Source organism: Dasypus novemcinctus, chromosome 13 (assembly GCF_030445035.2).
Source record: "Dasypus novemcinctus isolate mDasNov1 chromosome 13, mDasNov1.1.hap2, whole genome shotgun sequence".
NCBI lineage: Eukaryota > Metazoa > Chordata > Mammalia > Cingulata > Dasypodidae > Dasypus > Dasypus novemcinctus.
In genome coordinates, this window is record NC_080685.1 from 13,530,248 (window position 1) to 13,543,735 (window position 13,488).

At 38.3% G+C, this 13,488-nt stretch overlaps 2 protein-coding genes across 5 annotated transcripts in view; one reads left to right on the forward strand and one right to left on the reverse strand.

The window, feature by feature from the left end:
* HEATR1 (HEAT repeat containing 1) overlaps window positions 1-1,202 on the forward strand; it is a 70,790-nt gene extending 69,588 nt beyond the window's left edge. Inside the window, exon 45 of the mRNA XM_004473133.5 lies at window positions 880-1,202. Within this exon, the coding sequence (XP_004473190.2) occupies window positions 880-968 (89 nt within the window). The 3' untranslated portion in view covers window positions 969-1,202. The remainder of the gene's footprint in view (window positions 1-879) is intronic.
* The window catches only part of LGALS8 (galectin 8), a 29,768-nt gene continuing 17,470 nt past the window's right edge, over window positions 1,191-13,488 (reverse strand). For 2 of the 4 annotated variants that reach the window (XM_004473134.5, XM_012530856.4), the window contains exons 5-11: window positions 13,324-13,443; window positions 12,600-12,656; window positions 11,726-11,752; window positions 11,469-11,594; window positions 10,874-10,962; window positions 9,923-10,088; window positions 1,191-3,831 (exon numbers count right to left, since the gene is read on the reverse strand). In XM_004473134.5, coding sequence (XP_004473191.1) covers window positions 3,682-3,831; window positions 9,923-10,088; window positions 10,874-10,962; window positions 11,469-11,594; window positions 11,726-11,752; window positions 12,600-12,656; window positions 13,324-13,443 — 735 coding nt within the window. In that variant the 3' untranslated portion in view covers window positions 1,191-3,681. The remainder of the gene's footprint in view (window positions 3,832-9,922; window positions 10,089-10,873; window positions 10,963-11,468; window positions 11,595-11,725; window positions 11,753-12,599; window positions 12,657-13,323; window positions 13,444-13,488) is intronic. The other 2 variants (XM_004473135.5, XM_058309498.1) reach the window with 1 other exon arrangement.

The following is a 13,488-nucleotide window of genomic DNA, read 5'->3' on the forward strand; positions in this document are numbered from 1 at the left end:
CCTGGTTAGTAATAGTTAAATAACTTTTTAAATAAAAAGATTTTTTAAAAAGGAGAAATAATTATAGTAAAAGTCTGTTAAAAATGTGCCCACTTATAATGCAAATTGGGATGTAATGTGGCACTCATGTCATAGGTTTTGTATAATTAGATATTGTGGTCCCGGTTCTGGAGTTATTTTATTGAAATGTCTCAGGGCCATTAAGGATGCACCAGGGCATCCTTAATGGATAATCCTTAAATGTCTTCTTCATTAATAATGACAAGTAGTTATCTGATGCTGTTAGGTACGTTACACGGATTATCATTTAACTCTCACAGTGAGGTAGATACCATACTGCTATTTTATAGAGTTAGAAACTAGATGCTTAAAAAAATTTGGATAAATGTAACAAGGCTATCAAATGTGACGGTAGAGCTAGAGTTTAAAGCCAAGCTTGTATAATTCTAGGAGTGTGCTTTTAAGCATGCTACCACTACACGGCCCAAGAACACGTAAATATTAAGTAGGGATGGTATAAATACCTTTTTACTAATAATTTAATGCTTATCTAAAAAAATAATTTCATTCACCTTTGTTTTTTATGTCTTGAGGGGCTGTGTGAGCTACTAAAGAAGTGGCAGTGCTAGGAATTTTGAATTGTGTACAGCTATTTTCAGAGTTCTATCTTACTCATCTTCCAAATACAGCCTGTTTCTAAGCATAGAAGAAAGGAATAAAGGCAGAATGGAGGAGTATGAAGGATGTATTCCATGGTACTTAATCGTCAGAGTTCCTCATTTCACTCTTAAATAAATGAACAATTCCCAGAGAATGCATGATTTTACGAGTTAGGCAAAAAGAATGACAGATTTTTTTCTTTCCTTTTTTTTTTTTTAGATGAATGTGAAGAAGTAGAACATCAGTGTCAAAAGACTGTTCAGCAACTGGAAGTTATATTGGGAGAGCCACTCCAGAGCTACTTCTGAAACTTTCTTTTTTGGTGTTTCAGACTCTGTTCAGAGTTGAGAATTACTTCATGTTTTAATTTTTTGGGTGTTTGGTGCCATGTTATTGTTGGTGCCTTCACACCTTCATGGACTTAGAAATATTTAATCACCTCTTTACAAAGTCCCACCTGGTTTGTGCTACCATATAAACCTCTCCTGCCAGTTGTACAGTGTTGCAAAAAGAGTAAATGATACATGGTGTTTTTATACAGATTTGCTGTGTTTTTTTAAGCATTTATTATAGTCTTTTCTCATTGAAGTTATTAATATTACAGACATGTTTAATTTGACATCCAAAGCGAATGGCACCACATTTAGACTATAAAGCTTCATTAACTCTATAGAGGAATGTATTATGTACATGGTACCCAGGTCAGATTTCAGTCAAAAGTAGTTCTCTCTTTCAAGAAAATTATCAGGTTACTCAGCACACAACAAAAATACCTTCTATTTTTAAAGCCATTTGGAATTCTGCATTTCATTTTGGGTAGGTAACACTTAATGCTTTTATATGTGCTCATATAGAGAAGTGGTTTTGGAATGTATTTTTCACTCGTGTGGTTAATCCTATATGCCCTCCAGTCTTGGGGGGGTGCATGGGAGCATACACTGCTTGTGTATGGTCACACAAGCACAAAGGGCCCAGAAACTCGAGGTGTCATGAGGGAACCCCTCCAGGATTAAAACTTCTATTTCCATAGGCAGTTAACAAGAGTTACTTGTATGAGAAAGAAAATATGTAAATTTCAGTAGATTTTTTTCCACTGCGTTAAGGTAAGTCCTTGGTTTCTAAGTACTGTGTTGTGGTGAAGCTGGGAGATAAGGGCTCAAATAAAATTAAATCAGCCTTTATTTTTTAAGGAATCTTAAAACTGTGCCATAGAATGTTCACATTGAGTTTGAAAGCCTTTGATCTAATTTCATATAGAATTTTAATAAAGAATTATGACAAAAAAACAAAAGGTTGACTTGTAGTTTTAGAAATATAGTTTGCTAGGAATGCAAATTTAAGAGATGTCAATAAAATTCATTAATAAATAGCTTCCTTTTCAGAAAAATCTTAAGAGTTTGTGTTTACTAAATAACCAGTCTTAGTGATACAAGGTAAGAGAAAAATGAAAATGAACTATGTTTAAGACTTACAGGAAACAATGTAAATAAGACTTTTAACCCAGGTAGATTCTAGAGCCTCCTTACCTTCTACAACTTTCCCTGCAATGCCCTTCCCTCAGCTAGTATCTTTTTGGATTTGATAAGACTATATGCATAATAAATGTAATATGAAAAGGTAGAAAATAATTGAGGACTAGCAGTTTCTACAGTGAGTATCTTCTTTTTAAATAAGTAGATTGATTAGCGTTCTTTTAAATATCTAAGCCAAAAATCTGTTATAAAATATTCCGAAATCCTGGCAGAATTCAGCCCAGCAATGTAGCAATAAAATGATCTGACTAATCTAGCTGCTGCTTCCTCCCCATTCCCAAACCTTTGAAATTTCCTATAACAAGATCTGACCTGTAAGGATTCTATGTAGAATTTCTGCCAATTCACTTCAAAGAATAAAAGAAAAATTGCAGAAATGTAACAATTTAACTTGCTGATACAGGTCTGATTTTAATCACAAAAGAGAAGAACAATGTTTTGATGTCAATTGCTAATGATGATGGATAACCTAATCTTTAGGAGAGCAAAGAGGCAAGTGTTGGTTTGCATGCAAACAACACATTTTTGTATCACCTTTCTCCACCCAACTTCAGCTGGTATTTTTTACTTTCTGATAGTATTTTATAAACATTCATTAAATCTAATCTTGACATTGCTTTTTATAACCCATAAACATTTTAAAGTCTGAATTCATACTACCTCTACCTTAAACTTTGAGTGTATGCAGACCTTTGACTCACCCCTAAGTTCAAATCTTCTGAAATAAGAATTTACTGGTACAGAAATCAGCTGCCTCCATCTTGACAGCAATTTAATTTAAAAATCACTTGATTTTTTGTTTTGCTTTTTGCCTTAGTCTTGTGCTTTATTCAGATTTTATAATGTTAACTATTTGGTAAAGTTTATAGCCAGAAGCACTAGATTTTTAATATGCTAAAGAAAATTAAATGCCATATATAAATCAACCTTTCAATTATAGATGATGAAAGCGCTCAATGGGAAAGAATAGTGTCTTCTATAAATTAGTGTCTAAGTTATTTAATAACTGAGCAACTATAACTCTGAAGGACCCCTAGTGAAGTAAGCAACTCCTGTAGAAAGAAAAGAGTTGCACACTGGTAGAGCACAGAAAAGCCTAAGCACAAGGGGCCAGGGGACATACTGGTTTTGTCCATCACATGGCTTCTAGCACAGTGCTGACAATTTAAGTGCACAGTGCAGGTTAGCTCCTGTATTACGGTAGGCACTTAATAAATACTTGTTGAATATGAAATGCGGGATTAAAAAAAAAGGAGGCCAAGGTAGGGGAGAGAGCAGAGTGGCCTTAATAATGGCTTCAAGTTGCTGTTGTCCCATATGTCCTCCTTTGCTAGACAGCCACACTGCAGGGCAAGGGCAGAAAATGCCCAGTAGGACTAATACCATGCAAACTCACTTTAACAGTGTAAACAATATAACGACAGAGTTTTAACAAGGCCAGTATTACATAAGCCATTTTGTATTTCAGTTTTTATACTGGTCATGTCAACTACCAGGTCCTCACTTCCAATAAGTTGATATCTCCGTCAATTTCCAGCGTGTCAATACTGCTAAGCCCTTTAAATCTGTGTTTGTACTCCAGGCTGTGAACACCATTCACTGCAACTTTGAATTCTTTAACATCACAATAAATTATCATCTGAAAGAAAAGTAAACATATCATCAGTGGTTTCCCTTGGTTTAAAATTTTGTTTGTTGCCCACCAAGAGTGTGTCAAGAGTAAGCCATTTGGTTTGCTCTACATAAAGTTCTCCCACCCTGCTGCTAACTTCTCTCTGTAATTTCTAAAGCCTTAATCTAATTTATCTAGTGGCACCTTCTGCCTTGTCCTTATCAGGGAAGTTACTCTTAACATGCCTGGAATCTTCTGTCCCCTGGGTCTTCCTTGGCCTTCCCACAATCCCCTCCCCCAACACACAGCCCTTCCTGCCCCTTGCTCCTGGGGAATGAAAAATTGCTCCTCCCCACCAGTTTGGGACCTCTAATGAAGTAGAAAAACTGCTGATATCTTGCTTCTCATTTACTGAGGATCTTATTCCAATTAAAAATTAAGGAATCAAAAGAGTTGGATCCTGCTTTTGCCTGCCTCAGACTTAACTTTAGGGTCTTTGACTATTCACACAAATAGGAAATCTCAGTTTATGGCATTTGCTTAGGACTGCACATCTTGGTCTCAGGCTGCCTCTCAAAAACTCTTCAAAATTCTTCTGTGTGTCTATGCAATAATTCAGTTCAGATGTGTCACTGCGATTGTTAGCCCTTCAGAATTCTTTGCTATAACCCAAAACCGTTAAAAACAACTATCCTTTTAAGTCACTTTCACACCTAAGCCTCAGACAGCTGATGCCATACCCCAATGCCACAATCTAACTCATGATTCTACCATTTGAGCTGAAAAGGCCAGTTTGGTCAATCTAATGTGTTCTCCCTATGCTCCCTGCTGCCGTCAGGACTTGAGCACAGAGGGGCAGCAAGGCCTAGCTGCTAACCTGAGCCCATTCCTAAAGGCAATACAGAGGTACAACATCTGAATGTAGAAAGAAGTAATTTAACACCTTTATTCTTTTGAAAGGAGTAATGCAAATGCCTGCTGGGGGAAATTAGGAAGAGGGAATTTTGTGAATAAAAGGGCTAACTGACAGAAGTGAAGGCTCTAGAACTAAACATAGAAGTGGGGAAAATACCCCTTAGACTATATCTACACAAGAATGGTGGAAATCCCAGTTTCAACCTGGAGGGAAGAACCTTAAGTACATTTAACAAAATCTCAAGAGAACAGAAAACAGCTTCATTCTATCGCTCAGAAGAGAAAACAAATTGCATCATATGGATGCAATGGATAAAGAATCAGTTACCTATATTGAATCAGAATAATGGCATAATGGGAAGATCTGAGGAAATCATGATGAAAGGACATTAAAAGACAAGAATGGGAAGCAGACATGGCTCAACAGAGCATCTGCCTACCATATAGAAGGTCCAAAGACCTGATACCCAGGGCCCACTGGCTCGTGTGGTGGCCTGGCCCACATGCAGTGCTGCTGCACACAAGGAGTGCCAGCCCACACAGGGATGCCCCCATGTAAGGGTGCTCCCTGCACAAGGAGTGGCCCCTGTGCAAAATCGCAGCCTGCCCAGGAGTGGTGCCACGCACATGGAGAGCTGACGTAGCAAGATGACGCAATAAAGAGAGACACAAATCCCCAATGCCGCCTGATGAGAATACAAGCGGACACAGAAGAACACACAGCGAATGGACGGAGAGAGCAGACAACGGGGGAGGAGGAGAGAGAAATCTTTTTAAAAAGGCAAGAAGCCCCGCTCCTCTCAAGATGGCAGAGTGCTATACTCCAAGGATTTGTCCCCCCACAAAAGCTTTGAACAACCAGCAAGAATTGGCAGAAACATCTTCCACCAAACTCCAAAAAACAGACAAAGGAATGTAGTAACAGGGTGGCACCAAATCAAGAAAAAGGGAACTTAAAAATGAGAGGACCTCATGGTGCTCTGGTTGTGCTGCCAGTGTGGGTCCCTGGTACTGGTTCTGAGGGGAGCAGAGTAACTCTCGGGCACACACCAGGAACATGTGTGTCTATGCCAACCTGAACCAGGACACCAGCTGCAGGCTCACCATCCCAGAATTTTCTTGCATGTAGTGGCAGCACACAGAGCTCTCCACTAGAAAACTGCAACAGTCAAATCACAGCTGCCTGGGACAATGGATTGCCGGCTCTAGGACGTATACTGCTCTGCCAGGACCGTGAGTGCACACTGTTTCCCAGGAAAGAGGGACATCTGGATCCACATAAATGGGAGAATTCCTAAGATCATATTCACATGCCCAGGAGAAGATATATGTACAAAAAAGACCAGGGAGGACCCTATACAAAGAAACAGGAAGTGATAGGTCACACAGAGAACAGTAAAGCATTAAAACCATCAAGAAATAGGACAAGACCTGGCACATACCAGACAAAGACTTATTAAAAAAAAGGTCTTAAATATGCTCAAACAGCTAAAGGGAAACATGGACAAAGAACTAAAGGATATTAAGAAAATGACAGTTCAGCACAAAGAATATAAAGAAAGAGGTAGAAATTATGAAAAGGAACCGAACAGCCGAAGACCACATTAAGAGAAATTAAAAACTACCTAGAGGGGTTCAACAACAGACTGGAGCTGGCAGAAGAATTAGTGAACTTGAAGATAAGACCATTGAAATCATTCAGTCTGAGGAACAGAAAGAATGAATGAAAAAACATGAACAAAGCCTGAGGAACCTGTGGAACACTATTAAGCACACCAATATTTACAGTGTGAGGGGTCCCAGGAGGAGAAAGAGGCAGACAGACTATGTGAAGAAATAATGACTGAAACCTTCCCAAATTTAACAAAAAATATAAATATGCATATCCAAGATGCTCAATGAATGCCAAAGAGGATAAACTCAAATTTAAACACAACACATTATAATTAAACTGTCAAAAGCCAAGGAAAAGAATTCTAAAAGCTGCAAGAGAGAAGCAATATCTCATGTACAAGGAACCCTCAGTCTGATTTCTAACTGGAAACCATGGAGTCAAGAAAGCAGTGGGATGAAATATTTAAAGTGCTAAAATCAATAAACTGCCAACCAAGAATTCTATACCTGGCAAAACTGTCTTTCAAAAATGGAGAGATTAAGACATTCACAGATAAGCAACAGCTGAGGGGGTTCATCACCACTAGACCAGCCCTCCAAGAAATGCTAAAGGAAGTTCTTCAGGTTGTTTTAAGAAAAGGGATAAGAATGAAGAAGAAATGAAGATCTCTGGTAAAGGTAAATACAAATGCCAGGACTATTGTATTTTGTGGGTAACTCTACTTTTTACTTCCTACAGGATCCAAAAGGCAAATACATAAAATATAATGAGAAATCACTGATTCTGGACTCAGTGTATAAACATGTAATTTATGAGAAGAACTACATAAAGGTGTGGGACAGACGGGTATAGGATCATGGTTATGTATGATTAAGTTGGTATCAAATAAAACGAGATTGTTACAGATTTAGGATGTTAAATTTAAGCCCCATGGTTACCACATAGAAAATACTGGAGAATATGCAAACCTCATAGGGACAGAAAGTAGAGTACAGGTTACCAGGTGCAGTTGTGAGAGGGAATGAGGAGTTAATGCATGATGGGTGTAAGGTTTCTATTTAGGGTGATAGGAAGTTTATAGTACACCAATATTGTGAATGTGATGACTCCCACCAAATGGTATGCTTGGGAGTGGTTGATATGGGAAAGATTATATTGCATATATTTCCACAATTTAAAAAAAAAAGGAAAAACCAAAGCGACAATGACAATTAAATGCAGTACATCATCCTGGACCAGATATAATAATGGAGGAGAAAAGGCTCAAAAGGACATTATTGGATCTTATGAAAAAATGGAAATATAGGCTGTAGGCTTTATTATATCAATGTTAAATTTCCTGAACTTGATAACTGGTCTTAAGATAATTTGTATCACTGTTCTTAGGAAATGTACATGGCAATATTACGTGTTCAAGGAGCATGATGTTTATTACCTACACTCAAATGTTCAGAAAATATAAATGACAGACAAGAAAGACAGATAGATACAGACTGGTAAATGGGTAGACAGAATTATACGGCAAACGTGGCAAAATGTTAAAATTGGTGGATCTAGGTATCTGGAGGAATGGGGAAGTGGGAATGTTGAAGTTCCCTACATGGGGTTTGTATTACTTTTGCAGCTGTCCTGTAAGTTTGAAATTATTTCAAAATAAAAAGATTAAAGAAAAAAAAGGAGTTTGTAAAGATATACACATACTGGTTAGCCATCCTTTTAACTATATGTATTTACAGGAAGATTTCTGGAATGTGGTTCACCTAAACTTAATGGTATTATCTGAATTATGAATATTTACATTTTTCACCTTAATATTTTTCAGCATTATTTGAATTCTTTAAAATGGGCGTTTTTTCCCCTAAAACAAAGAAACTTGGACAAAATGGAAGCAAATATGTTAAGATAATAATAGTGATTAATTATCAGTGTTAGGAATAGGAATTTTTATTATCGACCTCTCTGTTTTTATTACAGGAGATCTAAACTTGGGGCTCAGGTAGGACAAAAACCAAGTTACTTCTCTGGTTTCTTTATCAACCACAAGGATCAACCTCTTCTGGAGCATTCATCTCTGTCTCCCTTGACATCCATACTCCTGCTAAACCAACTCGCCCTTATGCAGCCTTTCCCATCTCCAATCATTTGTTCAGTTCATCCCCTAAATCAGGAAAATGCAACTTTATTTTCTTCAACCTTCCACATTCTCCCCAGCCTTCTGATTTCCAAATCAAAATTTACAGCTTCCAGGAAACGTTCTGACTATGCTGCATCTGTTTACTCCAAAACCAGGGCACTAGATTTGTCAATAGACTGGAACTTATCAATAAATATTAATGTCAAATCAGCACAAACATCAGCCAAAAAAACCCCTATATTTCAACATCTTCTCTTCAGCCTTGATATTTATGCTTCTAACAACTAGTTTTGATGAGTCCTCAAGAACTCAAATGACCCAGGTATGTGCTATTTAAAATGTTGTAGGGGGAAGTGGACTTGGCCCACAGGACTTGGCCCGTCTGTCTACCACATGGGAGGTCCGCGGTTCAAACCCTGGGCCTCCTCAACCCGTGTGGAGCTGACCCACATGCAGTGCTGATGTGCGCAAGAAGTGCTGTGCCACGCAGGGGTGTCCCCGCGTAGGGGAGCCCCACGTGCAAGGAGGGTGCCCCATAAGGAGAGCTGCCCAGTGCGAAAGAAAGTGCAGCCTGCCCAGGAATGGCGCCGCACACACAGAGAGCTGACACAACAAGATGACGCAACAAAAAGAAACACAGATTCCTGTGCCGCTGACAACAACAGAAGCAGAGAAAAAGAAGAACACACAGCAAATGGACACAGAGAACGGACAACTGGGGTGGGGGGGGGAGGGGAGAGAAATAAATAAAAATAAAAATAAATAAAAAATAAAATGTTGTGAAAGCATGACTTAAATCAATGACCCTAAGTGACCATGTGAGGCAGTAGGTCACCTAAACTAGTGAGTGGATCTAGCCAACCACCCAGCATTCCAACTTAAGGAATGTGATTCTCTGCTCAGCACCCCAGAAACTTCATTTTGGGAAATGTATAATGTTATCATAATAGTCACACATTTGGGGACTCAGGACTACATATGACTTTCAGTTCCAAGGGTCTATATTTTTCTTTAATATATAAAAACAGGATTAAATCCTAGGGAGAAAAGACTGCCATCCAAAACTGTATAACCAAGATGGTGGATAAAGGATAGTGCAGGCAGTTTGACGGTTTCTGTGTTCTCGTGCTCGCTTATGGATAAACAGGTTACTCCAGCACTGAGACAAGGTTCCTCTCAAAATCCCTATTAATCAATATGGGGCTATGCAATAATTTTTCAAAAGAACAAACCTCAAATAATTCCAATGCTAATTATGTGGTGTTCTACTCACTGGCTTTGCCATTTTTATCAATTGTAATAAAGGAAGCATTCAAACTACCATCTCCAAACACACAAACAAGCAAAAACCCATGCAATTGGCACATATTAACCTAAGTTGGAACTTGATTTCCCCTACGCCCTGCTCCCAGGATTGTTTTTCCTGTCCCATTCTCAAAAAAATTTAATCTCACCTCAAAATACATCCCAGGACTAAATGGGAAACAGGTAATATTTTTCTCTTCTTCTCCCCAGGAATCCTGAAGAAAAGAATTTCTTACAAATGCTTTATTATTCAGGCGTGGGTTCAAGTGCAGAGCAATATCCTTTGACTTTCCTGCTACTAGATCAACATTGAACCTTTGAGAGAATAAAAGACAAAGACCTTAATTAAACAAACAGGAGAGGGTAGTAGCAGTTTCTGCAATTTTAAAAATCAGAACTGAACTATAATTAAAACTACCTAAAACATATGTATGTCCATGGACATAAGGACCCAGAGGGAGGTGAAATTTTTTAATGTGAGTAGTATTCCACTGATATAATGATGAAACTTGGGAAGTAAAAATACATTTTAAAAAACCACTTTTAAATCAATGTTGAGGCTACAGATCTTGTTGGGAAAAAAGGCTTAGAGCTAGATTAATTCAGATTATAGAACTCTAGAATAATTTTAAATAAGTATTCTCTTTTAATGATTTATATGTGTTCTTTCCTCCTTGGAAGTGTGCTATGAACATTAAAAGAAAACAGCTCTAATACCAAGTCTTCAAAAGTCGGAAATCTCTAGGAAAGGCTCCCAAAGCAGAAATTTCACAAGTCACAAGACAGCAGAGGCTCTAACAAAAAGATGCCTGATTTTATGGGGCTGCCCTGGAGTTCTCCTAAGGGAAGGGCGGGCCTGTGGAAGGGGCTGGAAGGGCATTAGAACCCAAATGGCCATAAAAATCATGCTACCTCCTTCTCTGGCCAGCAAAGGCCCAGCTCAGAACACCAGAATTTAGCCCTGGTCTGCCAACAACAACCTTCCACCCTTCCAATGAGGATAATGACACCAGCCCTACAAATATCTCATAGGACTGTTCTGGGGTCTAAGACACATGCGGAAAAAATTAGGCTACTACTGATCATTTAACCACACTGACCCTTTGGCATTTGCGTTCACTTCTCCTTTAATGACAATAGTTCGTCCAGGACCCATTGAGGTGTTCAGTCTTGCGACAAATGGCAGAGTCTGGAAAGAAAAACCATATTCAGGACTAGGAAGCATGCAGGAATGGGTTTTGCAGGGAAACTGTCGAGGGACACTGGGGATTGCTGAAGGGTCATTCTCCTGTAAACTTTATGAAGGTAGACTCAGTCTGTCTTGATCCCAGCTGTATTCCCAGCAGCCAGCACTGTGTGTGGCACATAGCAAGCACTCAAGGACTATGTTTTAGATGGCAAAGTGAATGGACATGGAATGGGACCTGACATACGGCTGAATGAAACTCAAGCTGAGAAAGCCACCTATGCTTAGGGTCTGAAAGCAGTGCTCCATATTCTGCTCACTGTGGAAGCAAGGTGGGAGAATTTAATACATACTGGTGGCTCAGGAACAATATGCCTGGTTGATTATGATATCGGCTCAGGGACAACATATAATCCAAATTGGCTGCTGTGGGCTTCCACTAGGGGTAAAGTTTACACATAACAGTTAATTTGTTATGCTGAGTTAAGAAAATCTGTGGTTCTTCAAACCTTTGAAAAACAGTTGGTAGGTAGTATTTTGGCGCAAGTCAAAGTATGATTGACAGTCGAATCTTTGTTCTTGGTGTAGACAGTTCTGGGTACGATTTTAGAAATATCTCCTTCTCTATTACTAGGCTGTAGGGAAACATTTCTACAATAAGGTAAGGAATGAATGAATGAACCTGTCATCCAAGGTTCAAACTATTCATTTCCTTGGCAATTTTACAAAATGTTTCACATTATACTCTAATAAAAAAAATACTTACAAACTGTGAGACACCAGACTTTTGCACCTATTGGAAGAGAAAGAAAAAATGAGAATGTTTTGAAAAGGAAGAATTACATCTTCCTTGTTGATTGCACTGAACTAACAAGTGCCTGCCCTGACTGAGTATAAGCATACAGGAAGCCAGTGCTCTGTGATGGGGTGTCATGGAATTATCAAGCATTATTCAGATTGGGAAGATTGTCTAATAATCCCGTTAGCTGAATCCTTTTTCTTCTAGCCTAAATTAAGTTTTCATTGGATATACATGAGCTTTAAAAATGTCTTACTTGTCCTTTTCAGGGTGCCCCCCAAATGCTGAGATTATATTTTATCTGAGGTATGGGAATACTACTCAGCTATAAGAGCAAATACAGTACAAACACACGTGCTAACATGGATGAATCTTGAGAAACTTATGCTGACTGAAGCAAGCCAGGCATTGAAGGACTAATATGAGGTATGAAGCTGCTGAGATCAGGAAGACCCTGCTCTCCACTAGCAAGAGCAAAGACTCAGTTAAGTTGTAATTGTTACCGCAGGGAGAAAAGACACACAGAAAAATCCCTTTGACAATGCACTGATTAGTATTCAGCATTTATGAAATACCTTATGACCGTCCTATTCAACAGTGGAAAGTGAGAGCCCTTTTTCCATAAGAAAGATGCAGAACACTCATATAAACTGACAGTTCAAGCATCAGCGAAACTTAGTTCCTGGCACCACAGAAGTAAATGACTCAAATTTCACACCAGTAGCTCCAACCTCGTCTCAGATTAAAAACATAAATTTTTAAAACTTTAGCCTACTATCTGACTTACATGACAACTAAAAGAACAGTTTATTTGTGGTTCATGAAAACATTTAATATTTACATTTTCTCTACTTATCTCTGTCAGTTCCAGAGAAGATCCTTGGGCACATTGTAAATCCTGAAGAAAAAGACAACAGAGATTAATTTTTAATATTCACTAGAACATATTTTCTAAATACAATCCACTTGAAAAATTAAAACGGATTATAAATGGTACTAAACATGAAAATAAGCTTGAAAAATATGATTCAAAAATGTACTTAACAATAGGGTCCTTCCCCCTCCCCCCATCAAATTGGCAAGCATTAAGAATAATAATATTTAATGAGTATGGGAACAAATAAATGAGTATAGCGTATAGCTGTTAAGAGTACAAATTGTTTTAATCTTTTTGGAGGAAGTCAAAATGTGAGTAGTATCTATCAAAATCTAAAATGCAAATATCCTTTGACTAGACATCCCATTTCTATGAAACTGTCTTAGAGAAATACTCCACTATACTGTTAGGTAAAGTAAATACCCCCTATCTAGCTAAAAATGGTTTGGTGTTTTGTTTGTTTTTTGCTAGACCCATACTACATTTGGGTTCCTACATAAAATAAAGCCCTGGTGGTAAACCTAACGTACTAATCTGAAAGATTTATTTCCAAGAAGATTAGTACTTTAACAAGGGAAAGATTCACATTACTTTCACCTCAGTGGAAGATGTTATTTAACGATATATTCTACACCATTTGGTCAGTAAACACTGTCAAAGAAGACCCCTGCAGGAGACAGGTACTCACCGAGCTGAAGCTAAAACCAATTGAGTGAATGTTCACTTTGCCATAAATGCCCAGAGTGTCTATTTTCTCTAGGCTAATCCTGTGGGCATAGAGTAGTACATGTTGTCCATTGACCGCCACCTGAACAGACATAGAGGACAACCCCCCATAAAAACAAAACAGTTA